We start from the raw sequence: 26918 nt of genomic DNA, 5'->3' as shown, positions 1-26918 counted from the left end.
CAGCCGGGACGTGAACTGGTGTCCATATGGGATCCTGGCGCTATAGATGGGGGATGAGCCTGGTGCACCACTGCGTCCGTCCCCCAAACAACGTTTTAAAAGGGAAGAGCATGGGCTGAGCACTGTGGCACTGCAGGTTAGGCTGCCGTCCTTGGGATCGAAGTGCCGATTCCACTCTCAGCTGCTCCTGCTCAGGGGCAGCAGTCCCCAGTAGCCATGTGGGAGGCCCAGCCAGGCTCCAGGCTCCGGGCTTCAGCCTAGCCCAGCCCTGGCTGTTGGCATGAACCAGCCAGATGGAAGTATGCGCTCTGTCTCTCTCTCTCTCACATACAACAAAGGAGAGGCAGGTTCACACCGTCCCCTGTGTCCGCAGGCGCCCCGCGCGGGCTGGCCCCTGTCTGCCGAGTCCAGCCGCACCCTGCTGGCCTGCGTGCTGTGGGTGCTGAAGAACGCAGAGCCCGCCCTGCTGCAGCGCTGGACCGCCGACCTGGCCCTGCCCCAGCTGGGGCGGCTGCTCGACCTGCTGTGTCTCTGCCTGGCCGCCTTCGAGTACAAGGTTTGTGCGTGTGCACACACACGCACACAGCTGGGAGGAGCGGGAGGCGGGCTGGGCAGCCCCACAGGGTCCCCGCGGTGCTGGCTGAGGGAAATGGATCCTCAATATTACTGTCTTAGAGTCGGCAAGCATTTTACTCCCACCCCCAGGCAGGCAAAGAGGTGTGGGGGGGCGGGGTCATGATCCTGCAGCTTCCAGGGCACTGACCCCCAGCGTGAGCTTGGCCCTGGTGAAGGCCTTGGTTGCAAAAGGTGTGGAAGCCAGAACCCGGCCCAGGGATGAAAATTACCCTCCCAGAATGCCGTCCGAGGCCTGAGACCACCCCCACGTCTCCACGAGGCGCCGCTTCTCAAAGGCCCAAACTCCACCGCAAAGCCTCGCGTGCGTCACAGCCAAAGGAAGGGACTGACCCTTGTCTTCCGGCACAGGCCCCCCAGGGGTCAGGAAAAAGCTGGGCTAGCCCTGGTTCCAGCGGAAAGATCCCAGTGCCCTGGGGCAGGCACAGAGGGTTAAGTCCCAAACCAGTGCAACCGGTTTGAGTCCTGGCTGCTCCACTTCCCATCCAGCTCCCTGCCTGTGGCCTGGGAAAGCAGTGGAGGACGGCCCAAAGCCTTGGGACCCTGCACCCGCATGGGAGACCCAGATGGAGTTCCTGGTGGTTTCCGCTGGACCCCATCTTGGCCGCGGTGGCTGGCTGGGGGAGTGAACCAGCAGATGGAAAATCTCCGTCTCTGTGTCCAGCTGCCGTTCAAATAAATAAATCTTTAAAAAAAAAAAGCCATGCCCACCCACCCTGACCTCAGCCCTCCGTGTCCATCCCGGCCACAGGGGAAGAAGGTGTTCGAGAGGATTAACAGCCTCACCTTCAAGAAGTCGCTGGACATGAAGGCGCGGCTGGAGGAAGCCATCTTGGGCACCATCGGGGCGCGCCAGGAGATGGTGCGCCGCAGCCGGGGTGAGGGACCCCGCAGTCCCCGGGGTGGGGCGGGCAGGGCCCAGGGGCTGCGGGGAGGCAGCCCTGTGCGTCCCTTGGGTCACAGTGGAGACCCCGCGGTTCCCACGCCCCCGCCGGTCACTCGCAGGGAACCTTCCCCCCTACACACACACGCACACGCCCCACGCTGTCACACGCATGCGGGCCTCTTCACGCGTGTGCGCACCCGCAGAGAGGAGCCCATTTGGCAACCAGGAGAATGTCCGCTGGCGCAAGAGCGTCACGCACTGGAGGCAGCCCTCCGACCGCGCGGACAGGTGAGTGCGCTGGGGACCGGGAGTGGCCAGGAGTCAGGGTGGGGACCTGCTCTAGGGACCCCCTCTTCACCCCCGACCCCGGGCGGGGGGCCTGAGTGGCTTCTCTCCCCTCCCCAACCCTCCACCACCACCACCGCCACACCGGGGCCCCCGCCGGCCACGCCTTCCCCCCCAGCAGGAGCAAGGAAGACGTAGAGCAGGAGGCCTTGGTGGACGGGAACCTGGCGACCGAGGTGAGCCTGGTGGTGCTGGACACGCTGGAGATCGTGGTGCAGGTACAGCTGGATCCAGCCGCCGCCCTGGCCGCCCGGCCCTCGCTGCCCCTCGCGGCCCTGAACTGGCCGTCTCTCACCCGTAGACGGTGATGCTGTGCGAGGCGCGGGAGAGCGTGCTGGGAGCCGTGCTCAAGGTGGTCCTCTACAGCCTGGGCAGCGCGCAGAGCGCCCTCTTCCTGCAGCACGGCCTGGCCACCCAGCGGGCCCTGGTATCCAAGGTGGGTGGAGCAACACGCACCCCTGCCCTGCCCGGGAGGCCCCAGCTCCAGAAGGGGCGCGTGGGAGGGAGGATCAGAGAGGCTAGCTGGCAGGCCCAGGGCTGCAGAGCGGCCAGCGTCCGCGCCCCCAGAGGCCGGATCCCGTGACCCCATCCCGGTCCCTGGCAGGTGGATTGGGGCTGGAGGGAACGCGGAAGGGGTTGAACCTCATGCGTCTGGGTCACCCCGGGGGTGGGGGACGTGGGGCCGTGTGTAGTTCCCGGAGCTGCTGTTTGAGGAAGACACGGAGCTGTGCGCCGACCTCTGCCTGCGGCTCCTGCGCCATTGCGGCAGCCGCGTGAGCACCATCCGCGCGCACGCCAGCGCCTCGCTCTACCTGCTCATGCGCCAGAACTTCGAGATCGGCAACGTGAGTGGGCAGGGGTCACCTGCCGGGCTTGGCTGGGGTGGGGCGCAGGCGGAGGAAAGAAGGGTGGCCAGAGGGTGTCTGGGCTCCCAGGCCCACCGGCCCCTCCTCGCTGTCCCCCTCCCCGCCCCATGTACCCCCCCACAGAACTTTGCGCGCGTCAAGATGCAGGTAACCATGTCGCTCTCGTCCCTCGTGGGGACGACCCAGAACTTCAGCGAAGAGCACCTGCGACGCTCACTCAAGACCATCCTCACCTACGCCGAGGAGGACGCGGGCCTGCGGGACAGCACCTTCACCGAGCAGGTGAGGGAGCCCTGGGAGCCCCACCCCGGCTGTGCCCCCAGCCCCGGCCACGCCCCGCCTGGCCCTGGCCACGCCCTGGCCCCCCATCCTGCCTGTCCTGACCACGCCCCCAGCCCAGCCCTGTCCCCTCCCACCTTCCTCCCACACCTGCAGGTCCAGGACCTGATGTCCAACCTGCACATGATCCTGACCGACACGGTGAAGATGAAGGCGTACCAGGAGGACCCGGAGATGCTCATGGACCTCATGTACAGGTGGGGGGGCAGCTGGCCAGCCTACAGCCCTGACATCGGAGGGCAGCTGGCCAGCCTACAGCCCTGACATCGGAGGGCAGCTGGCCACGCCTACAGCCCTGACATCGGAGGGCAGCTGGCCAGCCTACAGCCCTGACATCGGAGGGCAGGGCGGGGTCATGAGCAGGTGGCAGGGCTGGGAGGTGGCAGGGTGCGCAGTATGGCTGCGGGGAAGAGGGGCGGGCAGCAGCTGAGCCCTTCCCCTCCCCCTGGGCCCCAGGATCGCCCGGGGCTACCAGGGCTCCCCGGACCTGCGGCTGACGTGGCTGCAGAACATGGCGGGCAAACACGCCCAGCTGGGCAACCACGCGGAGGCGGCTCAGTGCATGGTGCACGCGGCCGCGCTGGTGGCCGAGTACCTGGCCCTGGTGGAGGACAGCCGCCACCTGCCCGTGGGCTGCGTGTCCTTCCAGGTGAGTGGGGGCCACGGAGGGCAGCAAGCAGGAGGGGAGGCAGCCCGAACCAGCTCGACCTGGTGCCATCGGCCCACCCCACCGCGCCCTTAGAACATCTCGTCCAACGTCCTGGAGGAATCGGCCATCTCTGACGACATCCTGTCGCCCGACGAGGAGGGTTTCTGCACGGGCAAGCACTTCACGGAGCTGGGGCTGGTGGCACTGCTCGAGCAGGCCGCTGCCCACTTCACCACGGTGAGGCCTGTCACCCGGGGCCCGCGGGGCGCGGGCCGCAGGGCAGCCTCCCAGCTGCTTCAGAACGGCCTTTGGGTACTCCCCGCCCCCCGCCCCCAATGGCCACCACATCGCAGGAGCTGATCAGGTCCAAGAACCCAGGCACATTAGCAGGGAGCTGGATGGGAAGTGGAGCAGCCGGGACACGAACCGGGAACCCATGTGGGATGCCGGCGCATGTAAGGCGAGGATTTAGCCAAGAGGCTACCGCACCAGGCCCTGCGTTTTAGTCCTGACCTTGAGAAATGGCAGTCGCCGCTTGCTTGGCTGGCGGGCTGCCTTCAGCCCAGCAGAGCCGCTCGCTGTCGGCCGGCCACCATATCTTCTGTGTCTCCCACCTCTTTCCTAACCGGATAAAAATTGATCAAACTGCCAGAGAAGATAGTGTTTCGTGGGGGAATCAGCCAAAATAAAACCAAACAGAAGGTTAATGTTGTATCTAGGGTTGGGGTGACGCCCACTGGCTTCCTGGAGGAGGTGTGGGGTTAGGTATTGTGCCTGAGAAACAGGAACTCCCCTCCCCACCCCCCACCGCGCTCCACCTGTCGCCTCATCCCTCCCCTCCCCCCCAGGGCGGGCTGTATGAGGCAGTAAATGAGGTCTACAAGAACCTCATCCCCATCCTGGAAGCCCACCGAGATTACAAGAAGCTGGCGGCCGTGCACGGCAGACTGCAGGACGCGTTCACCAAGATCATGTGCCAGGTTGGGTGTGGGTGGGTGGGTGGCCAGGGGGCCCATCCCACCGCCAGGCCTCGGCCCTGCTCCCGACAAAGGGCCTGGCTGGCTGACCGTGTCCCCTTCTTGCAGAGCTCCGGCTGGGAGGTGAGTCCTGGACCCTCCCCGCCCACCCCGATAAATGCAGGTCAGCCGAGGTGCAGGAACAGCAGGGGGAGCTAGAGGCCCGCGGCGGGGCTGCAGGTGCAGTGGGGTCGGTCAGGGGGTGATGGCGCCCTGGTGGTCAGCTCCCCCTGCTCCCCCAATGTCCCCCACCTCCTGTCCCAGATCTGCCGGGGAGGGGGCGGGTGGCAGTGCACAAGTCAGCCGGCTGGGAGTGTTCCAGGGACACCTTCTCCCCACAGTGTGGCCGACACTCATTGCTGGTGACCGGGTGGGGTATAGGGAGGTATGGGAGGGTGTGGGGGCGTCTCCCGTTCTCCCTGGGCTATCTCTTGTCCCCCACCCCCGCTTTCCTCTTCTCTCCCTCTCCACCCCCTTCCCCCAGCGCCCCTGTTTTTCATGCCAGAGTGAACCCCGCCCTCTTTCCTACTTGACATCTATTTTTAGGCATCTCCCAGTTTGGGGAGAATTTTTCTGGCCAAAACATGGCAGACACCCAGCACCCCGGCAGACGGCTGGGCTGGGGTCGGCCCTGTGGGCGGGCAAGGTCCCCCATCCCCTCCATTCTCTGTCCTGGGGATCGAGGGGAGAGAGGGGGGACTGGGGCTTCTGACCTCTGACCTCACCCCATGCCCTACTCTCTGTCCACGCCCTCCGCCCCTCCGCCTCCTCCGGCCCCACCTTGTCCGGATCTGCTCCGGTGAGTACCTGTAGGGTCAGCTCCCTTCCCTTCCTGGCGAGCAGTGTGTGTGTGTGTGTGTGTGTGTGTGTACACCTGTGCCTCAGGGCCCTGCTGCCTTCAGGAGTCCAAGAAAGTGGGGTGTCTCCCAGACTAACGGTTCCTCCAACACCCCACACCCCTGTGTGCGCCCCAGCCCCCTCCAAGCGCGTCTTCGGGACCTACTTCCGCGTGGGCTTCTACGGAGCGCGCTTCGGGGACCTGGACCAGCAGGAGTTCGTGTACAAGGAGCCCTCCATCACCAAGCTGGCGGAGATCTCGCACCGGCTGGAGGCACGCGGGCACGGCCCACGCTCCGGGGGGAGGCAGGGTTGGGGCGGCAGGTTGGAGACACGCCCCGCTGGTGGGGGTGGAGGGGACATCTGTAGCTAGATAAGGGGCAGCCCTGAGTCAGCCAACCTCCCTCAGGAATTCTACACGGAGAGGTTTGGGCAGGACGTGGTGGAGATCATCAAGGACTCAAACCCCGTGGACAAATCCAAGCTGGACCCACACAAGGTGGGGTGGTGTCCTCCTCCGGACTGCCAGGCCCCCAAGGGAGGCTCCAGGGCTCAGGGGGCGGGGTGGGTGCTGGGCGCATGCCTGGGGGTGCTGTGACCCCGCGACCCGCTCCCGGCCCCAGGCCTACATCCAGATCACCTATGTGGAGCCGCACTTCGACACGTACGAGCTAAAGGACCGAGTGACCTACTTCGACCGCAACTACGGGCTGCGTGCCTTCCTCTTCTGCACCCCCTTCACGCCCGACGGCCGCGCGCACGGCGAGCTGCCCGTGCAACACAAGCGGAAGACGCTGCTCAGCACCGATCACGCCTTCCCCTACATCAAGACGCGCATCCGCGTGTGCCACCGCGAGGAGGTGGGCAGGGCGCGCGGGCCCCAGGGGAGACCCCCAGCCTCCACCGCGAGGAGGTGGGCAGGGCGCGCGGGCCCCAGGGGAGACCCCCAGCCTCCACCGCGAGGAGGTGGGCAGGGCGCGCGGGCCCCAGGGGAGACCCCCAGCCTCCACCGCGAGGAGGTGGGCAGGGCGCGCGGGCCCCAGGGGAGACCTCCGGCCTCCATCACGCACTATGGGCGCTCCACTTCTAGTCCCCGGCTGCTCCACCTCACATCCAGCCCCGCTGGTCGTGCACCTGCCAATAGCAGCCTGAATGGCCCCCCAAGATCCCCCACGTGGGAGCCCCGAGCAGAGTGGGGCTCCTGGCTCCTGGCTTCTGCCCCAGTCCTGGCTCTTTGTGGCCATTTGGGGAGTGAGCCAGCAGATGCAAGATTCCACTCTGCCTTTCAAATACATTTCAAGATACATTTGTTGTTGTTGTTGTTAAGATTTATTTATTTTTATTACAAAGTCAGATATACAGAGAGGAGGAGAGACAGAGAGGAAGATCCTCCATCCGATGATTCACTCCCCAAGTGAGCCGCAATGGGCCGGTGCTGCGCCGATCTGAAGCCGGGAACCTGGAATCTCTTCCGGGTCTCCCATGCGGGTGCAGGGTCCCAATGCATTGGGCCGTCCTCGACTGCTTTCCCAGGCCACAAGCAGGGAGCTGGATGGGAAGTGGAGCAGCCGGGATTAGAACCGGCGCCCATATGGGATCCCGGGGCGTTCAAGGCGAGGACTTTAGCCGCTAGGCTACGCTGCCGGGCCTGATTAATTTATTTCTATTGGAAAGGCAGACCCTACAGCGAGGAGAGACAGAAAAATGTTCCATAGACTGGTTCACTCCCCAAGTGGCTGAAAGGGCCAGAGCTGTGCCAATCCACAGCCAGAAACCAGGAGCCTCTTCCAGGTCTCCCACCTCGGATGCAGGGTCCCAAGGCTCTGGGCCATCCTCCACTGCTTTCCCAGGCCACATGCAGGGAGCTGGGTGGGAAGTGGAGCAGCCGGGACACGAACTGGCGCCCCTATGGGATGCTGGTGCTTGAAGGGGGATGGCATAGCCACTAGGCTATTGCATTGGGCCCAAATAATAAATAAATCTTTTAAAATAGGTGTTTTTTTTTTTTTTAAGATTAAGAAACATGCCCAGATGGGATGTCCCCAGTGTCAGACAAGGGCTGCTGAGCTAAGCCCCCCACCCTCATCCAACCCAGGCAGGCAGGCAGAAGCCCCCCAGACCCAGTGTACCTGTGGCCCCCCTGTATCCCTCTCCCACTGTCATCAGGGTCCAGACGACCCCCAGCCCAGCGCTCGGCCTCCCCACCAGATGGTGCTGACCCCCCGTGGAGGTGGCCATCGAAGACATGCAGAGGAAGACGAGCGAGCTGGCCTTCGCCACGGAGCAGGACCCGCCCGACGCCAAGATGCTGCAGATGGTGCTGCAGGGCTCCGTCGGGCCCACGGTGAACCAGGCAGGGCTCCGTGGGGCGGTGAACCAGGCAGGGCCGGGCCGGCGGGGGACAGCGGGGTGCAGGCGCACGTGGGCGCTCACCCGGGCCCTCCGCCCCTCGCCCACCAGGGACCCCTGGAGGTGGCACAGGTGTTTCTAACCGAGATCCCCGAAGACCCCAAGCTTTTCCGACATCACAACAAACTGCGGCTGTGCTTCAAGGACTTCTGCAAGAAGTAGGGTCCCCTCCCCTCCCCTGCCCTGCCCTCCTCCCTCCCCTCCCCTGCCCTCCCCTGCCCTGCCCTCCTCCCTCCCCTCCCTGCCCTCCTCCCTCCCCTGCCCTGCCCTCCTCCCACCCTCCCCTGCCCTCCCCTCCCCTCCCTGCCCTCCCCTCCCCTCCCCTGCCCTCCTCCCATCCCTGCCCTCCCCTCCTCCCACCTCTCCCCTCCCCTCTCTCCCTCTCTCTTTCATCCTCTCCTGCCCCCCAGTTGCTGCATGGCCCAAGGTAGCCTCCCTGGGTGACCTCACGCCCACCCCTCACCCTCCCCTCTCCCCCCACCCCATCAGGTGCGAGGACGCCCTGCGGAAAAATAAAACCCTAATAGGGCCGGACCAGAGGAGTACCACCGGGAGCTGGAGCGGCACTACTGCCGCCTGCGGGAAGCCCTGCAGCCGCTGCTCAGCCAGCGCCCGCCCCAGCTGCTGGCATCGGCCCCCAGCAGCCTCAGGTGCCCCTGCTGGGACCCAGGGCCAGGTGCTGGGCAGACAGGGTGGGACCCTTCCCACAGCCACCTGCCGCCCAGGATGTGAGGGCTCCCCCGCCCCCCAGCCACCTCCTCACCTTCGCAAAGTGGTGGTGGGGGAAGGTCATTGGCACCTGACATGGTGTGTGCCCAGAGGGAACCGGCAGGAGCCAGGGGCTGCATCGCCATGGGCGTGGAAGGGGAAGTGGAGATCTAGAAGGTTCCATGGGGCTGGGGAGAGCCCGTGGCCTCACTGACAGCTCCCCCACGCCTTTCCCCCTCCCCCAGGAACTCCCTAAACAGAGCAAGCTTCCGGAAGGCAGAGCCTTGAGCGCACACCCAGGCCCCCGGTGCGGGGCCGCCCTGTCCAGGCTGCACTCTGTCCCTTCTTACTCCATGTTGCACTGACACTTCCTCCCCCACCCCCTTTATTTTTTTAATTTAAATTTTTTTTATAAGCATCTCGTGTGATATGGTGGGTGGGGTGGGGTGTGCGGGGACTGGAGCAGGGCACAGACTCCATGGCGGGGCACCCAGTCCTCTGCTGGCCACAATGGGTAACGGGGGGGGGGCGGGGGCGCAGACGCGTTGCCGTGGACCACTCCCCGCTGGGGTGCAGCTGAACTTCTAGAAGCGGCCGGGCTTCCAGAAAGATCTGGAAAAAAAAAACACATAAAAACAACAAAACTGTTTCCTAATGGCGGGGGCGGGGAGGCCCCTGATTACTGGTTAGTAAATCTTAATGCTCCCCCGCTCTCCTCCCAGCATAACGCAATCAGCCCCATTTTCCAGATGGGGAAACTGAGGCACGGCTCTGGATAAAGCTTTGTGGGAGAGTGGCAGGGGTGGTGGTGGTGGTGGTGGTGTCTGGGCCTGGCCAGGCAGGCGTCCCGGCCTCGGGGGAGGGGTGGTGGTGTGGTGGTCACGCCACCACGGTGCACCAGGCCTCCTGCGAGGTGAAGTGGCTTCCCAGCCCGGACTGCCAGCGGGGGAGGGGTGACCTCCGCCGCCGCCCCGAGCTGGGCCCGGGCCAGTCCCGCCCCTCCAAGGTCTCCCCGCCCTCCCCGAAGGCCGCCCAGCTGCAGCCGGAGGACGCAGGCCGGGGTGGGGGAGGAGGCCGGCGGTGCAGGGTGGTGGTGGTGGTGGTGGGGCCGGAGGGAGGGAGGACACCCGGACGGCGCGCGCGCGCGTGCACCTGCGGCCCAGGTGCGCTTGCTTCTCTCCCCGCCCCACCAGCACCCCAACTCCGCCGTGGCGCGACCCCATCGCGGGCGGAGGGACGGGGTGCTCCCCGCCCCCGGGGGGAGGGGGAGGGGGAGGGGGCGGGCCCGGCCCGGGGAGGTGGAGCCTGGTGGCCGGGCGGCGGCGGCGGCGGCGCAGGGAGGACGCCCGGGCGGCGGGACGCGGGGACCACGGCGGCGGTGGCCGGAGCGCGCCAGGCGGGTAGGACCCCAGGGAGGCCGCGGCGGGTGCTTCGAGTCCGTTTCGGGGTGCCAGGGCAGTGACCCCCGCCACCACCCCACCCCACCCCTCCGGCCAACGCAACCCAAACTAACTTTTCCACTCCCAGGGCGCACGACCTCGGCGCAAACTTGGCGGCGGCCTCGGAGCGGGACCTTTCCCCATCCCTCCCACTCCGTGGGCGCTGCGCCCCTTGTCCAGCCGTCTCCCTTCCTGCCGCTGTCCCCCCGTCCCCTACCCGTGTGCCCGATGGCCACCCCCCTCTTTCCCCGGGTCCTCCCCGAGCGCGCAGCCCGGCCACAGCAGGAGCCAGGCCCCGAGCGGCGGAGCGTCCGGCCCGGGCTGGGCCTGCGGGGCTGGGTCGGCATGGGGAGTCCACAGCTGTTTGCCATTAGCCGGGGACCCCGCAGGGCCCGCCCCCTTCCCTGCGCGGGGCGGCGCTGTCCTCGCCCCTCCAACACACACACACACCCACTTGGTGGGCGGGGAGAAGGGCTGTGGGGAGGACCTCCCGCCGGTCCCAGAACTGTCCCGGAGGAGTTAGGAGTTGGGGGCGGCTGCCTGCTGCCCGCCCACTCACGACCACCCTCCCTCCATATCTCCTGTCTCTGTCCCCCGCCCCCACACCCAAAAGTCATCAGTCCGCTATCAGTTGCTGTGAGGTAACTGGGGACGCTCAGGCCTTGACCTCTACATCTGTGAAACGGGTATGGGGTGTCCAGTTGGGAGATCCTAGCTTTCTGGGAAGTGGTGGGATCTGCCAGGCTTATGGTCAAGTCCAGGCCCGCCCACCCAGCAGTGTCTCTTAGCCTGTCACTGTCCCTCGAGTTCCCCACCTGCTACCCAGCATGCTAACTTCCCAGCTTGCTGGTCCTCTAGCCTTAAAGATTCTCCTGTCCCGCCCCACCCGCGTCCACCTCCCACGAGGGCCTCTTTCTGCCCCCTGCCCATCTGCCCACCCCAGATGGTATTTTGGTCCACTTCCGGCCTCACAAGCACATGCAGACTTGCTAACAGCACTGACCCTGTATTGCAGGTGTTTGAGAGAGAAAGAGACACGTGGAGAGAGAGAGAGAGAGAGACGTGGAGTGAGGGACAGACAGAGAGCGAGCGAGCCAGGCTGAGCCAAGCCCACAGGAGGACAGTACGCAGTTCAAGCCCAGCCCCGCCTTCATGTCCGGCAGGTGCCCCACCTGGCCCATCCTCCCAGGTACCCACCGCCTGGCCCTGCCCTGGCTGGGGAAGGCTGGGAGGCGATAGCTTGAAGGTCAGAGGGGACGGGGCAAGCTGGCAGTGGGGCCAGGGAGAGAGGGAGGGAGGGAGAGAGTGGAGCTGGCGGGCCTCCGGGGGCTCTGGGCCGAGGGTGGAAGGGGTGGTTGTCACCCTGTGGATTGCTCTTCATCACCCCCAGCGCCTCCCGGGCCTCCGCCCCAGCCCTCCAGCCCTCTGCCCCAGCCCTCCATCCCGGCTGGCCCGTCCTAGGGGGCAGGGGTGGGGGGGACGGACACAGGAAGTTCTGTGTAGCTGAGCAGTGAAACTGTTTATTTTTAGAGAAAATTGTTTCCATAAAAGGGGCAAGGCTCCACTCCTCGCTGGCTTCTTCCCCCCACTTTCCTGCCTGTTTCCACAGGCCTGGTCTTCCCTGGGGACGCCCTGCACCTTGGGGTACCCCACTCTGTCTCCCTTGGTTTGGCCTGGCACCACCTTGGGGGTTTTGGGGGGGGAGCCGGGCTGAGGGAAGGGGGTGTAGAAAGGGCGTGGCCTGTTGGACCTGGACCCTCCCTGGCCCAGCAGGCCTGGAGGGGAGGCAGGGCGGGGAGGGCGCTAGAACAGCTGGAGCCCATCCAGGGGCTGGACAGATGCAAGGCAGTGAAGTTCAAGTCTTTTGTTCCCAGCCCAGTGTGTGCGTGTGTGCGTGTGTGTGTGTGTGTACATGCCTGGGAGAGGGTCCCAGACGGGAGCCGGGTAGGGGTGAGGGTGGAGGTAGGGGCTGGGTAGTGGTACACTCCCCCTGACTTCCCCTTCCCTCCGTGGTCATCCCTCCCTCCCAGGAGAGCCCCAGCCAGTGCTGCCGACAGTCTAACTTGCAGCCGCCCACGTGATTCCCCGCAGCATCTGCAGAGAGAGGATGGCCCAGGTCCTGCCCGCGCCAGCCCCCTTCCCAGGTCAGAGGGTCTGAGGGCTGCAGGGGGAGGCAGGGGAGGGAGGGAACACTGCCCAGGCCTAGGCAGGTGTGACGGACGAGGCAGGCTTGTTAGGGAAAGGGGTGGTTTCAAGGAGAGATGTGTGGGCCGATGCTGGGCGGTCTGACAGAGGAGACGAGGAGGGGTGGGAATGTGATGGAAGGGCCTGGCCTCCCCCAGGGTAGGACCAGAGGCTCAAGACTGAAGTCAGTGTTTTTATCTGTAAAATGGAGAGAAGACCCTGCCCCACCCCACCCACCGCCTAGGAGAGGGGCCACAGGGTTCAGAGGTACCCCTCTTTCTCCTGACCCACCCTAGGGACCCCCGGCCCAGCCTCCCCGCCAGCCTTCCCCCCCAAGGAGTCTGACCCGCCGTACTCGGTGGAGACGCCCTACGGGTACCGACTGGACCTGGACTTTCTCAAGTACGTGGATGACATTGAGAAGGGCCACACGCTGCGCCGGGTGGCCGTGCAGCGCCGTCCGCGGCTGGGCTGGCTGCCCCGGGGCCCCGGCTCGTGGTGGACATCCACCGAGTCACTGTGCTCCAACGCCAGCGGGGACAGCCGCCATTCGGCCTACTCCTACTGCGGCCGCGGCTTCTATCCGCAGTACGGTGCCCTGGAGACCCGGGCCGGCTTCAACCCACGTGTGGAGCGTACCCTGCTGGACGCCCGTCGCCGCCTGGAGGACCAGGCGGCCTCCACAGCCACCCCGACCTCCACCGGCCTGGGCTCCCTGACCCCCAGCGCGGCCGGCTCCACCAGCTCCCTGGTGGGCGTGGGACTGCTGCCCCCGACGCCACGCAGCTCGGGCCTGTCCACGCCCGTGGCGCCCAGCGCCGGACACCTGGCCCACGTGCGCGAGCAGATGGCGGCTGCGTTGAGGAAGCTGCGGCAGCTGGAGGAGCAGGTCAAGTTGATTCCGGTGTTGCAGGTCAAGCTGTCGGTACTCCAAGAAGAAAAGCGACAGCTGACGGTACAGCTCAAAAGTCAGAAGTTCCTGGGCCATGCCACAGCGGCGGCAGCAGGAGGTGGCCCCCGAAGCCGCGGCGAGCTCTGCCTGGACCTACCCGATACCCCCGAGGCTCCCACGGCGGCGGCAGCAGCGCCAGAGACCCGGAGTATCGGCACCTGGGTCCGGGAGCGCGACCTGGGCGTGCCCGATGGCGAGGCGGCCTTGGCGGCCAAGGTCGCCGTGTTGGAGACACAGCTCAAGAAGGCGCTTCAGGAGCTGCAGGCGGCCCAGGCTCGGCAGGTGCAGCCGCCCCATGCCTGGCCGCCACCGCCATCGGACAGCCCCATCCGGGTGCACACCGCCCGGGTAGTGGAGGGGCTGCGAGAGGTGAAGGTGGCGGCCAGCACGGCCGCGGGGGCCCCGGCCCAGCGAGCCCAAAGTTTGGAGCCCTACGGAGCGGGGCTGCGGGCTCTGACGTCTCGGAGTGGGGCAAAGGGCCCTGCCCTGTTCCGCAGCCAGGAGGTGATGGAGGTCTCCTGCGCAGTGCCCGCTGCGCCTGCCAGCGCCGGACACTCCGTGAGGAAGATCAGCATTACGGAGCGGAGCCCCGAGGGAGCTGCAGGTAGGCCAGTGACCTCAGCACCCCCCCACACACACTCATTGTTCGCTTTGAGGGGCGTGAAATGCGCCCACCTCTCCACCAGCTGTTGAGTGGCAGGCAGGAGCCAGTCTCAGGCTGTGGAAAGGAAATAGGGTGTTTAGGTAACAGAAAATGGCTTCAGGCATAGCTGGATCCAGGTGCTTGGTCTAACAGGCCCCGGGCTCTTCCTTTACTCCAGGCATCTATCGGGCAGTGACAGAGGTGTCGGAGAAGGCCAGTCAACATTCCAGGGGCTGGTCTTTGCCAGCTGCCCTCAGGGTCGGAGGCTGGTTCCTGTGCCCAGTCCCTGCTGTTCCATTCGCCACCCAGCCTTGGGATCCGGCCGGGGAGCCCCACCCGGGCAGCCCCACCCGGGCCACAGAGCCTTGAAGGAGAGGGAGGAGGGAGGGGAGGGTTCCGGGGTGGGCAGCCCCCCTTGGGGAAGTGCTGAATCTGCTGCCAGGAAAAGGGGTGGGGGCGGAAGGGTTGTTGCTGAGTCTGACTGGCACACCGGGTGTGCAGAAGAACAGCTGGGTGGCCGCCACCACCCAGGCCCCCCCGGGATGCCGCTGCGATGATTCATGGGTTTAGGGGCGTAGCTGTTCCTTCGTAAGCAGCGGCCGTGGTCCCAGGGTGCTGGTGCCAAGTGTCGCCCCGTTGGGGCGGCGTGTATGTGTATGGCGGGGAGGGGGCTGGGAACACACTTGTTCGTGTTTCCTGTGTGACTCCAGGCAGGCCGTGTCCCTCTCTGGGCCTCAGCGTCCCTGCGTGTGTAGCAGCGACCTGGAAGTGCTGGAGCCTTCTCCGTGGCCAGCCCATGGTGTCTGGGCTGAGAAAAGCTGCGGGCGTTCCGATTTGGGCCAGGAATCAGAGCTGGAACCAAGTCGGCTGCCCTGTGGGCACCCCTGGGTGGCCTGGCTGTTTTCTCGTATTATGTCCCCCTCTGGCCGGCTCCCTGGACCCAGGCCTCAGTTCCCCACTGTGCGCCTGGCTCCGCGGAACTACACTGCTGTCCAGCCTGGCCTCTCGGGATCTCCTGAGAGGCCCCGTCCATTCCAGACAAGCCTCCTCGCGGGGCTGGGGTGGGGATGGGGCAGCCATGAGGCCTCCTGCCTACAGGCTCTGCCGGCCCGGGAAGTCCTCATCGAGCATGGGCTGTGTCTGCTGGCCGTGGGCCGCTCGAGCCACGGGGACCTGGCACGGGGGCCGCTGGGCTCTGCGGTGGCCTGGGCTCATGGCCCGCCTGGCTGAGCTATGCAGCCTCAAGTTCTTGGTGCCTCTGTTTCCTGGTCAGGAGTCCTGACCCCAAAGGGGTCCCTTGAAGAATTGCAGTTTCCCAGGGCGGGGGGGGGGCGGGATAGGCAGTGGGTGACACCAAGCAGGCGCCTGAGCTTGGCTCCTGTCACGGTCACCCTGGGCTCAGGGGCGTCTTTGAGCAAAGATACGAAAGGTGACAGGGAAGGGAGGCAGTCCTTGCTGCACACCGAGGGGGTGGAAGTTTACTGGGACACGGGCGCGGCGTGGGCAAAGGTCCTGGAGTCAGCATTGAGGAGCAGGACGTGAGGAGTGTGACACAGGAGATGAGCAAAGCTGAACATTGGTACATCTGTGGTGATAAGGAGATGGGGTGGGCTGGTGCCTCAAGCCTGGAGGACTCCCTGGAGGAGGAGGCGGGGGTGCAGGTTTTGGGAAGCTCCATACCTTGGCTGGTTGTGGCTTTTGTTGGTTTGGACCAAGCAGGGAAGGTAGAATAGGAGGTGGACAGGGGCCTGGACACCCCGAGGGGTCGGCCCAGGGCGTGTCCCCCCTCTGCCCCAGCCCGGGGCTCTCTGTCCTTTAGAGGTGTTCTCAGGAGAACAATTATTATTCTTTGCAGCCGCTTTGCAAAGTAGAGAAACTTCTAGAACACAATTGGTCACCATCCCGCCCCCCAGCCCCAACCACCTGGGTGTGGCTCCCTCCTGGGACACACCCCGGGAGGCAGCAGGTGGCATCTGATGTGTTTGGGTCGTGCCCACCCGCAGGGGAGACCCAGGCGGAGCTCGCCAGGTCTGGCTGAGGCCCAGCTCGGTGGGTGGACGTAGGCGGACTCCGGCAGCAGGCACACACACCCTGGCAGCAACAAAGGCCCGGCAGGAGCCGGTTTGATATTCGGCTGTCCTTGAGAGCTGCTGTGTCTGCGTGCTTGATGCCCTTAAATGGTGTTGTGCTTTGCGAAAACAAAATCGCCCTCTGTTTCTTATTTTTTTCCCCATCTCCTTAACGCTATTTCGGAATGTTACACGCTCCTGCTGGCGACCGTGTCGTCGGCTTTGTTGCTGTTGGTGGCTTTGTGTCCCCATGCTTTGAATGCCTTGAGTCCACACCCAAACTTCCGCGTGTGGGCTCCCCAAAGTTTCCTTGATTTGATTTCATCTGAAAGACAGAGTGACAGAGGGCGAGATCACCCCCAGCATCCCAACAGCTGGGGCTAAAGTCAGGAGCCAGGAGCTCCATCCAGGTTTCCCATGTCAGGTGTCAGGACCCCCAAGCACTCGGTTCATCTTCCACTGCCTTCCCAGGTGCCTTAGCAGGGAGCTGGGCTGAAAGTGGAGCAGCTGGGCCCAGCATGGTGGCCTAGTGGGTAAAGTCTTCGCCTTGAATGCACCTGGATCCCATATGGGCGCCGGTTCTAATCCCAGAAGCCCCACTTCCCACCCAGCTCCCTGCCTGTGGCCTGGGAAAGCAGTCGAGAACGGCCCAAAGCCTTGGGACCCTGCACCACATGGGAGACCTGGAAGAGGCTCCTGGCTCCTGGCTCCAGATCGGCTCAGCACCGGCTGTTGCGGCCGCTTGAGGAGTGAATCATCAGACAGAAGATCTTCCTCTCTGTCTCTCCTCCTCTCTGTGTATCTGACTTTGCAATAAAAGTAAATGAATCTGTAGAAACAGAATAGAAAGTGGAGCAGCCGGGACGTGAACCCCTGCCCCTCTGATGGAACGTGGGTGTTGTTCAGGCGGTGTTGCCATCCCCTGCAGACTGCGTAGGGACCGGCCAGAAGCCTGGACAGCTGTCCTGCTGTGTATTCCTGTGAGCGGTTTCCAGACGCCCAGGAGTGTTCCAGAAGGGTGAGGGGTGAATAAGGGCCTTGATGTTTTCACATGCTCGGACACTTTGGAAAGAATTTTTTATGGCATGATTCAAAAAATTGCAGAAAGAGAAAGCGCGTTGGGGTCGAGGGGGCAGACACAGCCGGGGCCACCCCACTCCGGTCCCGTCCCCAGGCCGTAACAGGGCCAGCTGGCGGTGGGGGCCGAGACCCAACCCTCCCGCCCCCAGGGGAACCACCCGAACCCTTTCTCCATCATTCCTTGAGTCGGGCCCTGAACCATGAGCTCTTTTTTGGGAGGGTTTTGGGAGGAAAAAACAACTTATTACTCATTCCAGTTTATTGGAAATACAAAGAGAGAGTGGTTTTTCCATCCGCTGATTCAATCCCCAAGCAGCTGAGGCCAGACCGAGCCCAACCCAGGAGCCAGGAGCTCCATCTGGGTCTCCACTCTGGGGTGACAAGGACCCAAGGCCTTAGGTGAGCTCTCACCTGCTCCCGACTGCAATTGGAGTCAGACCCAGGCCGGCCGGGCTGGGGATTGGATATTACAGGGGCTGACTTGGGTGGTAAGCACTCAGCCACGGAGCCACCGCGCCAGACCCTGTCTTCCTCTGCAGTGAAGCCACACCGGGGCTGTGTGTTGGTCCCTTGTGTTTATACCTGCTGTTTTGTCCCGTGTCACAGACCAGCTTTCCTGCATCTGCCGCTCTTCCGCGACTCCCTCTATGCCCCCGCTGTGGAGCTTTTTATTTTTTAAAATATTTGTTTTTAATTTTCATTGGAAAGTCAGAAATACAGAGAGGAGGAGAGAGAGAGAGGAAGATCTTCCGTCTGATGATTCACTCTCCAAGCGGCCGCAACAGCTGGAGCTGAGCTGATCCAAAGCCAGGAGCCAGGAGGCTCTTCTGGGTCTCCCACGTGGGTGCAGGGTCCCCAGGCTTTGGGCCGTCCTCCACTGCTTTCCCAGGCCACAGGCAGGGAGCTGGGTGGGAAGTGGGGCTGCTGGGATTAGAACCAGCACTTATAAGGGATCCCAGCATGAACAAGGCAAGGACGTTAGCCACTAGGCCACTGTGCCAGGCCCAGGATTATTTTGCCAACACCCCTACAGGCAGGGGATGGCAGGGACTGGGAGTGTCCATCCTGAGCCTGGAGTGTGTCATGGAAGCCGGTTCCAAGCCCACGGAGGGGCACCCCCTGCCAGTCCCGCGTGGTACTGAGTTCCCACTTCCTTGGACCTTCCCCCTTCCTGGAGAGAGAGAGACCCACAACATCCAGGGCTGGGCCAGACGGAAGCCGGGAGTTCCATCAGGGTCTGTCATGGAGGTGGCAGTGCCCGAGAGGTGCCCAACCCTTTGGGCTTTGCCCTGCCACCTCCGAGAGTGCACGTGGGCAGGGGCTGCTCGGGCACAGGGCTGCCATATGGCTGCTTCACCAGTGCCCCTACATGGCGATGCTGGTGTTGTGTGGTGACCCTCACAGATGCCTCACTTCCTGCTCTCACCTGCCCACCCTGCCCCCAGGTCTGCCCCAGGCTCCTGCATCCACAGCGGCCTCCTTGGCACAGCCTGAGAAGGAGGCCAGCCAGCGACTTGCTCAGGATGCCGCTGCCAGGGAGCCCGCCGATCTTGCCGCTTCCCAGGAGTCGGAGGGAATGGGGGCTGTGGGTAGGTGGTGGTGATCCCCCAGCATGGGGTGTGGGGCGAGGACCAAGGTGAGGTTTGGCTGGCGAGAGGAGCTGGGGGCTCACAGTGACCCCCTGGCATCCCCTAGGTGGGCCCCAGGCTGGTGTGCGCTCCATCATGAAGCGGAAGGAGGAGCCCACCAACTCGGCCACACACCGCAGGAGCCTCCAGTTTGTGGGGGTCAATGGCGGGTAAGAGCCCCCAGTTCCCACCTCCCTATCCCACACTGGTTCACCTGCCAGAGAGAGCCCGGGGGTGTCTTACGTGGCAGGCAGGGACACAGTAAGGGAGGCAACCACCACGTAGTCTCCCCCTCCTCCCGCCCCCAGGTACGAATCCTCCTCCGAGGACTCCAGTACGGCAGAGAACTTCTCCGACAACGAAAGTACAGACCATGAGACCCTGGGCCCGGAGGAGACAGCCCCGCGCGTGGCCGCAGCCCCCCAGCTCCGGCCAGCAGGGACCGCAGGCGTCAAGGCCACCCGGGAGGAATGCCAGCTGTCCCGGGAGTCCCAGCACGTGCCCACGGCCTCGGGACCAAACGCAGAAGAGCAGATCCGGTTGGTGCAGGGGTCGGGAGGGTGGCTGCCCCCTCTGTTGGCTGGAGTCTGAATAAGCCGGCAAGGGCTTTGTTTTTTAAAGTTGAGTGGGAGAAGAGAGAGAGAGAGTGAGTTTCCACCTGCTGGGTCTCTCCTCCAGTGGGTTTAACAGCCAGGGTGTGAACCAGGCGGGGCCCGAGGTCTGTCTTCATCAGCGCCTGCTGTTTCTCAGAGCTGGGATTCGAACCCAGGCCCTCCCACGCTGGAGGTGCAGAAGTGGCTTGCCTTTGGTGCCATACATCCGTGCACACACCCCCCGCCAGCGCCTCCTGTCTCTCTCTGGGGTGGGGCAAGAGGGCCAAGGATGGACCCCCTCAGGCGGACCCCCAGCTCCCTCTCTGCAGCAGTGGGGCCAGGGGGCTGTGTGGGCTGTGCTGGGTTCAAGCCAGCTCCACCCTGTGTGTCCTCCCGAGGCAGGATGGAGCTCAGCCCGGACCTCATCTCCGCCTGCTTGGCCCTGGAGAAGTACCTGGACAATGCCAACGCCCTCACGGAGCGGGAGCTGGTACACATGGGCCGCCCCTGCACCCAGAGCCGCCCCCTGCTGCCCTGGGCAGGGGCTGGGACCTCTGATGGGCTGGGAGGCGGTGACCCCAGAGCCTGCCTGGGGCCAGCAGGGTCAGCTTGAGCCCAGGAGGGTCTCCCTGGCCTCCTCTGGGGGGGCTGTCTTTATTTCTGCCCCAGGGTTTAGGGGTGGAAGTGGGGAATTCCCCGGGAACCCTCACGCCCGGTCCTTGGTGCAGAAAGTGGCCTACACCACGGTGCTGCAGGAGTGGCTGCGCCTGGCCTGCCGCAGCGACGCCCACCCGGAGCTGGTGCGGCGCCACCTGGTCACCTTCAGGGCCATGTCGGCGCGCCTGCTGGACTACGTGGTCAACATTGCCGACGGCAACGGCAACACAGCCCTGCACTACTCCGTGTCGCACGCCAACTTCCCCGTGGTGCGGCAGCTGCTGGACAGCGGTGAGTCCCTGCACGGGGTCTGAGGGCCGAGGCCAGCTTGCCCAGCCTCCCCATCTGATGGGGGAGATCGCGCCAGCTCCATTGTCCCTGGAGGTTTCTGGTCTGACGCGAAGCTCGGCCTGGCCCGAGGGCTCCAGCCCATCTTCTTACGCTCTCCATGCAGGCGTGTGCCAGGTGGACAAACAGAACCGAGCCGGGTACAGCCCTCTCATGCTCACCGCCCTGGCCACCCTGCAGAACCAGGAGGACATGGAGACGGTCCTGCAGCTCTTCCGGCTCGGCAATGTGAACGCCAAAGCCAGCCAGGTGTGGGCGGCGGGGGCGAGGGGGAGGCAGAGGGACCGGCTCCGGCTTCCCACCCAGGCTGCCCCTCCCCCGTCTCCCAAGTCCTGGTGGCTCCGAGTGGCAGAATCGCTTCAAGGGCAAGTGGGGAGAGGAGGGATTTGAACACAAAGGGCAAAGAGCTCTCTCTCTGTAGTTCAAGCGGCCACAGCAGCCAGGGCTGGGCCAGGCTTCAAGCCAGGAGCCGAGACCTCCAGCCATCCATCCGGGTCCCCCGGGTATTTCACCGGGGTCCAAACACATGGGCCATCCTCCACTGCTTTCCCAGGCTGTAAGCAGGGAGCTGGGTGGGAAGTGGAGCAGGCGGGACTCGAACTGGTGCCCACGTGGAATGCTGGTGCTGCGGGCAGTGGTTTTGCAGGCTGTGCCACAGCGCTGGCCCCAGAGGAGGAAGAGAGCTGTAAACAGACCCCTGAGGATGGAGTGGGAGCGAGTGGGTGGACGAAGGCGGGGCAGGCGCAGAAGGTCCGTGGTGGGAAGGGTTGGAGGGTCAGGGAGAGGCAGTGCACTGGGTGTGTGTCAGCGTCATAGTACGGAACGCCTCGGACAGTTTGGGGATGGGGCCCATGGGCACTACGGCAGGTTCCGGGGCGCGGCCTCTCTGTGACTGTAACCGTCTCCCTTCTGGTCCACCCAGGCGGGGCAGACAGCCCTGATGCTGGCCGTCAGCCACGGGCGGGCGGACGTGGTCAGGGCCCTGCTGGCCTGCGAGGCGGACGTCAACATCCAGGATGAGGACGGCTCCACGGCCCTCATGTGCGCCTGCGAGCTCGGCCACAAGGACATCGCGGGGCTGCTGCTGGCCGTGCCCAGCTGCGACATCTCACTCACGGACCGCGTAAGCCCCCGCCGGGCCCGGGGGTGGGCAGGCGCCCGTCCAGAGGGAACCCGCCCAGTGGGAGCCAGCCTCACGGCCACGCGTGTCTTACAGGACGGCAGCACGGCTCTCATGGTGGCCCTGGACGCGGGCCAGAGTGAGGTCGCGTCCATGCTGTACTCCCGGATGAATATCAAGTGCTCGGTGAGTCCTGGGCCTGGGACCGAGGGGGCGTGGCAGGGTGTGGCAGGGGTGCCCGGGGGAGTGGGCCTCGCAGAGGCTGAGAGCAAGCTCTGTGCGTCCCCCCTGCCGCTCGTTCTAGTTTGCCCCGATGTCTGATGACGAAAGCCCTGCCTCGTCGTCCGCCGAGGAATAGCCAGAGATGCTGCCACCCAGAGGAGGAGCGGCAGCCGACCCGTCCTTGTCCCCTTCCCGGCCAGCCCCCTGCCCACTGCCCGCCCCTGCCCCGCTCCGCCCCAAGCGTCAGGCAGAGGCCTCTGGTGGCTGTGGGACTCCGGGCTCCAAGCGGATCCCCCCAGCATGGCCAAGTTCAAAGCCACCACAGTGCAGGCCCACACGAAATCGTTGTAGATGCTGGCGCCGCCAGTGGCCAGGGCCAGGCTGTGGGTTTTGTGAAAATGGTGGGCAATTATGGGCAGAGCAGGGGCACCTCGAGTGTCTTTGCCATTGTCAGGGGATGTGTGGTCGGTGAAATGGTCCCATTTCAAACTCTGGGACGGGCGTCTGTGCCTCGGGCTCCAGGGGCCTGGCGCCTTGGTGCTTGCCCAATAGCTGGTTGGTGAATGGTCGTGTTTGGGAGACTCCCCCACCCCACCCCAGGGTGCCCTACAAAGCAGGGTCTGCCTTGGCCAGCTGCACTGCCCTCACTCATGTTCAAGGGCGTCCTGTATGCTCTCCACCCCCAGCCTCTGTGGCCTGTTGCCAGCCGATTCACCTCCAGGGGAGATTGCCCAGCAGCTTCCTGCCTTCTGTGCCAGGGGAGGCCCTGGCGTCCGCGAGCCTTCCTCGAAAATCCTCCAGCCTGCGGAGGGAGTCGAAGGAGCTTGGGCGGTCATGGCGGCTGCCGAGCCAGCCCCGGCGGTCACGGTCACGGGGGCCCCACTCAGCTCCGCTGGCGTTGTAGAATTCACTCCTCTCCTCAAAGCAAACAGGGCGTGTGTCCATTGCCAAAAGGACAGAGAACACTCCAGAAAACCCATGTGTGTTCAATTAAGACTTAGCCTCCTGGCGCAAGCTTAAAGGAACAGGGCTTTGCTGGGGGAAAAAAAAATCAACAGGACAGCTGGGTTTTGTTTGGCTTTTTAAAAAAATTATTTTTATTATTATTATTTTTTAACAACCGCGAGACTTTCTGGAGCTGCGTGCAACCCAGCCTGCTGCAGCCTGTGGGAGGGCCCAGCTGGGGCGTTCTCCGGAGGCCCCAGAACTTTCCCTCGTGGCCAGTGTGGTCCTGAGTCACAGCCTACTGGCTGATTCTGTTTGCTTGGTGAACGAGAACCTTGAGAGGGGCTTCCAGGTTCTTCCCACGTGCCTTGTGATAGGGGAGGGGCTTCCCGCCAAATACGAACATCCTTCATGGGGTTATAGAAGGTGGAGTTAGAGAAGTTGACATGGATGCCAAAAAAGAGTTTGAAATCTGACCATACAATTTCCCTGTGGAAAAATCCACAGGAAACGCATCTTTTTCTTTTCTTGCACCAAGATAAGCTCATCTTTGGACTCCATTTTCTCAGAAACTTTTTTTTGAGGGCCTCTCGGATGTTGGATTTTTTTTGTCCCGTTCTCAGTTCAATCTGCAAGCCCAAGAAAGCCCCCCTCACCCACCCACCCACCCAACCCCAGCTCACAGATAGTCAAACTGCCAACTTCCTGCTGAGAATAGTAGGTGCCCGGGCAGGCTGGCTGTTCTCGGGCTGGCTGTGATGTTTAGAAGGACTTGGGTGGCCGAGCAGAACAACGGGGACAGACAAGTGGATGGGTGGATGGATGGGTGGATGGGTGGGTGGATGGGTGGGTGGATGGGTGGGTGGATGGGTGGGTGGGTGGATGGATGGATGGATGATGGATGGATGGGTGGGTGGATGGGTGGGTGGATGGGTGGGTGGGTAGATGGATGGGTGCGTGGATGGATGGATAGATGGGTAGATGCGTGGATGGATGGGTGGGTGGGTGGGTAGATGGATGGGTGGGTGGATGGATGGATAGATGGGTAGATGCGTGGATGGATGGGTGGGTGGACGAGTGAGTTGGATGGACAGGTGGATGGGTGGGTGGAGAGTTAGATCGTGTGTGTGTGTGTGAACAGTACAAAATCCAGCCTTGTTGTGGACAGCCGTCACTGTGACAGGAACAACCAGGAAAGTTGGGGTCCTGACAGTGGCACCCCTGCAGTCAGCGAGTGCTGAACGTGTGCCTGGGGCCCCTCCGGTCGGTCCCTGGGCTTTCCTGCCAGCCTCTGTCCGTGCCTCGGGCTGCTCCTGCCCCGCCTCACCTGTACCCCTGTGCTTGCTTTCCACTTTCTGATCACGGTACGTCCATGAAGGCAGTATTAACACGCGATGAAGTATTCTTTTTTTGTAATTTTTTTAAAAGAAGGGAAATGGAATGTAATAAAGCTAATGCACTATGTTTTAGGCTCATGTTCTCGAAACTGGATTTTTCTAAAAAAGATGTATTTATGTTTAGTGTGAAGTCAGATACACAGAGAGGAGAGACAGAGAGGAAGATCTTCCATCCACTGATTCACTCCCCAAGTTGCCACAATGGCTGGAGCTGAGCTGATCCAAAGCCAGGAGCCAGGAGCCTCTTCTGGGTCTCCCACACGGGTGCAGGGTCCCAAGGCTTTGGGCCGTCCTCCACTGCTTTCCCAGGACACAGGCAGGGAGCTGGGTGGGAAGTGGAGCCCATATGGGATCCCTGTGCATGCAACTCCGGGACTCTAGCCACTAGGCTACTGCATTGGGTCCTTGAAACTGCATTTTTAATTGAAGGAGTTAGAGTAGGGAGAAGAGAATCTTCCAGCTGCTGGTTGACTTCCCAGAAGGCTGCAGTGGCCAGGGGGCTGCGCCAGACCAACAGCAGGAGCCGGACCTGTCATTCGGGTCTCCCAGGTGGGTGGTAGGGGACCCAAGCAGGGGACCCTGTGCTGCTGTCCCACACGCACATCCAGCAGGGAGCTGACTCGGAAGTGGAACAGCCAGGACCTGAACTAGCGCCCCTACATGGTGTTGCTGGCTTCACGGGTGGAAGACCCCAGCCCCCATGAAGTGGCATCCTAACTTCTAGGCCGTGTGTGCTGCTGCTGCTGAGGCTGAGGACTGTTCCCGCAGCCCCCAGCCCATCCCTGCCTGGCCGCTGTTTGTCTCCCTCCCATGGACTATTGAATCCAGAGGTAGCTGGTGGCTCCCCCAGGTTTTTAGCAAGTCTCATGGTCGGAGTGCGTGTGTCAGTGGAAGGCTTGGTGTGCTGGTCTGTTGCCCAGAGAGGCAGCTCAGCCAAGAAGGCGCTTTTAGGAAACCAGAAAAAAATTGTTTCCCACAAAGGCAGCTGCCAGGAGCAGCGTGCTCCTTAGCTGGTCTTCCAGCTGATCCCCAGCTCCGCCACCCAGAGTCTATAGGTTTTTTTTAAGTGTATTTTATTTTTGGTAAAACAAACAGTAAAACTTGCCATCTTGGTCACTCGCGGCTCTCCAGGCCAGTGGCATGCTAACTATATTTGCACTGTTGTGCAAACATCACCCACTGTCCATCTTTCGAGCCTTGCAAAATGAAGAACTCTGTCCCCTTGGGCACTGAGCCGAGCCCTCTGTGCCCCAGCCCCTGGCACCCACCACACTTCTCTATGAGTGTGAGGGCGCTAGGGATGTGGTGGCACGCTCTGTGTCCTGGGGGAGGGGAGCCAGGCACAGTACCTGAGTTGCCACTGGCAGAACACCTCCATTGCTATATGGAAGTGCTAGGTTTGAATCCCGACGACTCCACTTCTAGTTCTGCTTCTGTGCCTGCGAAGCAGTAGATGATAGCTCAAGGGCTTGGGTCTCTGTCCCCCACGTGAGAGACCTGGTTGGAGGGTTCTGCGCTCCTGGAGGTGTGTGTGTTTCTGTGTTAATTTGTCTTCCACATAAAAGCCAGTCTTTATCCTTTGATTCCTGACTTAAGCAGCTCAGCCTGTCTCCTAGGCACATCCCTGCAGGAGCAGGTGTCTCCTTTCCTATTTTCGAATCTACTGGAAGGCTCTGCCACACCCACGCCTGCTCACCGGCTCCGGCACAGCTCTCGGCTTGGTGGTGAGCGTGCCTGCAAGCCCCCTGGCTGCTCCCGACTCTAGGGTTTATGACCACCAAGGGAGAATTGCTGATGAGGCAACTTTTTAATGTCTGTGGAAACTAACCAGATTCTTTTTATTTTTTTTCAAAAAGATTTATTTTTATTGGAAAGGCAGATTTACAGAGAGGAGGAGAGACAAAGATCTTCCATGCGCTGCTCACTCCCCAAGTGGCCGCAGTGGCTGGAGCTGAGCCGATCCAAAGCCAGGAGCCTCTTCCGGGTCTCCCACGTGGGTGCAGGGTCCCAAGGCTTTGGGCTGTCCTCCACTGCTTTCCCAGGCCACAGGCAGGGAGCTGGATGGGAAGTGGGGCCACTGGGACACAAACCGGTACCTATATGGGATGCTGGTGTGTGTAAGGCAAGAACTTCAGCCACTAGGCTACTGCATGGGGCCCCATTAACCTGGAGGGGTTACCATGTATCAGTTCCCCATTAATACTTGCAGCTTTGTTCCACCCGGCATTGGTCCCTGGCCTTGGGAAAGTCTAGCAGGCAGGACTGAGAGGTGACCTGGCTTCTGGCCCGTTCTGGACCTCAGCCTTCCTGCCCCCCAGGCTGTGCTTACACAACTGCTCCGGGCTCACCCTCTGGGCCAGCCGGCCTCTGGCAGGTAAGAGCTGGCTATCTCTAGCTTCAAGAACTTAAAGGGGAGGGGTGGGGAACCTTGCCAAGGTCCCAGGTAAAACTGCAGGGCCCCAAAGTGAACTCAAGGTCGCATCCGCTCCGTAGGCCACTCTGGGCTCTTATATAATTCAGTCCCTTTGACCGAGAGCTCAAGGCCGGGCTCACATTAGGAGCCAGGAGCTCCTTCCCGCTCTCCCTCGGGTGCCAGGGGCCCAGCTACCTGGTCCAACACAATCCCACACAGGTGCAGGGTCCCAAGGCTTTGGGCCGTCCTCCACTGCTTTCCCAGGCCACAGGCAGGGAGCTGGAGGGGAAGTGGGGCAGCCGGGACACGAACCAGTGCCCACATGGGATCCCGGTGGGTTCAGGGCAAGGACTTTAGCCACCTGAGCATTTGCTGAAACACAACGTTCTGCCATGCCGTATGCGTGCCAATGATTTTTTTAATGTATTTTTCTACATTTTCTTCTTATTCTATTTTTCCCTCCGCACTTTTATCATTTGTGCAGCATTCTGGGCGTGACGCACGGAGGGACGCTGGTGTGATCCTGCTGTTTCTGAGGAG

The 26918-nt window shown here is 63.1% G+C and overlaps 3 protein-coding genes across 4 annotated transcripts in view; 2 read left to right on the top strand and 1 right to left on the bottom strand.

Annotated features, from left to right (window-relative positions):
- Positions 1-2545, bottom strand: part of TSPAN16 (tetraspanin 16) — a 37909-nt gene extending 35364 nt beyond the window's left edge. The window contains exon 1 of the mRNA XM_058658042.1: positions 2541-2545. The gene's annotated coding sequence lies outside the window, so the exon portion shown is untranslated. The remainder of the gene's footprint in view (positions 1-2540) is intronic.
- Positions 1-9031, top strand: part of DOCK6 (dedicator of cytokinesis 6) — a 32389-nt gene extending 23358 nt beyond the window's left edge. The window contains 21 exon segments of the mRNA XM_058658047.1: positions 374-556; positions 1385-1511; positions 1723-1807; positions 1986-2082; positions 2166-2300; positions 2557-2709; positions 2854-3012; positions 3166-3266; positions 3526-3718; positions 3812-3955; positions 4567-4698; positions 4804-4818; positions 5720-5845; positions 5981-6070; positions 6195-6431; positions 7780-7791; positions 7793-7924; positions 8032-8138; positions 8470-8516; positions 8519-8630; positions 8934-9031. Of these exon segments, the coding sequence (XP_058514030.1) occupies positions 374-556; positions 1385-1511; positions 1723-1807; positions 1986-2082; positions 2166-2300; positions 2557-2709; positions 2854-3012; positions 3166-3266; positions 3526-3718; positions 3812-3955; positions 4567-4698; positions 4804-4818; positions 5720-5845; positions 5981-6070; positions 6195-6431; positions 7780-7791; positions 7793-7924; positions 8032-8138; positions 8470-8516; positions 8519-8630; positions 8934-8976 (2430 nt within the window). The 3' untranslated portion in view covers positions 8977-9031.
- Positions 9032-11223: 2192 nt separating this feature from the next.
- Positions 11224-21905, top strand: KANK2 (KN motif and ankyrin repeat domains 2). 2 transcript variants are annotated; one of them, XM_004595752.2, is made up of 12 exons: positions 11224-11316; positions 12158-12271; positions 12608-13867; positions 18501-18644; positions 18751-18853; positions 18992-19222; positions 19679-19766; positions 20005-20224; positions 20388-20530; positions 21204-21404; positions 21498-21587; positions 21706-21905. In XM_004595752.2, exons 2-12 carry the CDS (start codon positions 12235-12237, stop codon positions 21757-21759), a joined length of 2571 nt encoding a protein of 856 aa, XP_004595809.2. In that variant the 5' UTR covers positions 11224-11316; positions 12158-12234; the 3' UTR covers positions 21760-21905. The 2 variants fall into 2 exon arrangements, with proteins under 2 accessions (XP_004595809.2, XP_058514016.1); XM_058658033.1 differs by lacking the exon at positions 18501-18644.
- The last annotated feature ends 5013 nt before the right edge of the window (positions 21906-26918 follow it).

This window comes from Ochotona princeps, chromosome 33, assembly GCF_030435755.1.
Source record: "Ochotona princeps isolate mOchPri1 chromosome 33, mOchPri1.hap1, whole genome shotgun sequence".
Taxonomy (NCBI): Eukaryota; Metazoa; Chordata; class Mammalia; order Lagomorpha; family Ochotonidae; genus Ochotona; species Ochotona princeps.
The sequence above is the reverse complement of the archived record's forward strand: the minus strand, read 5'-3'. Positions and strand labels throughout refer to the sequence as shown.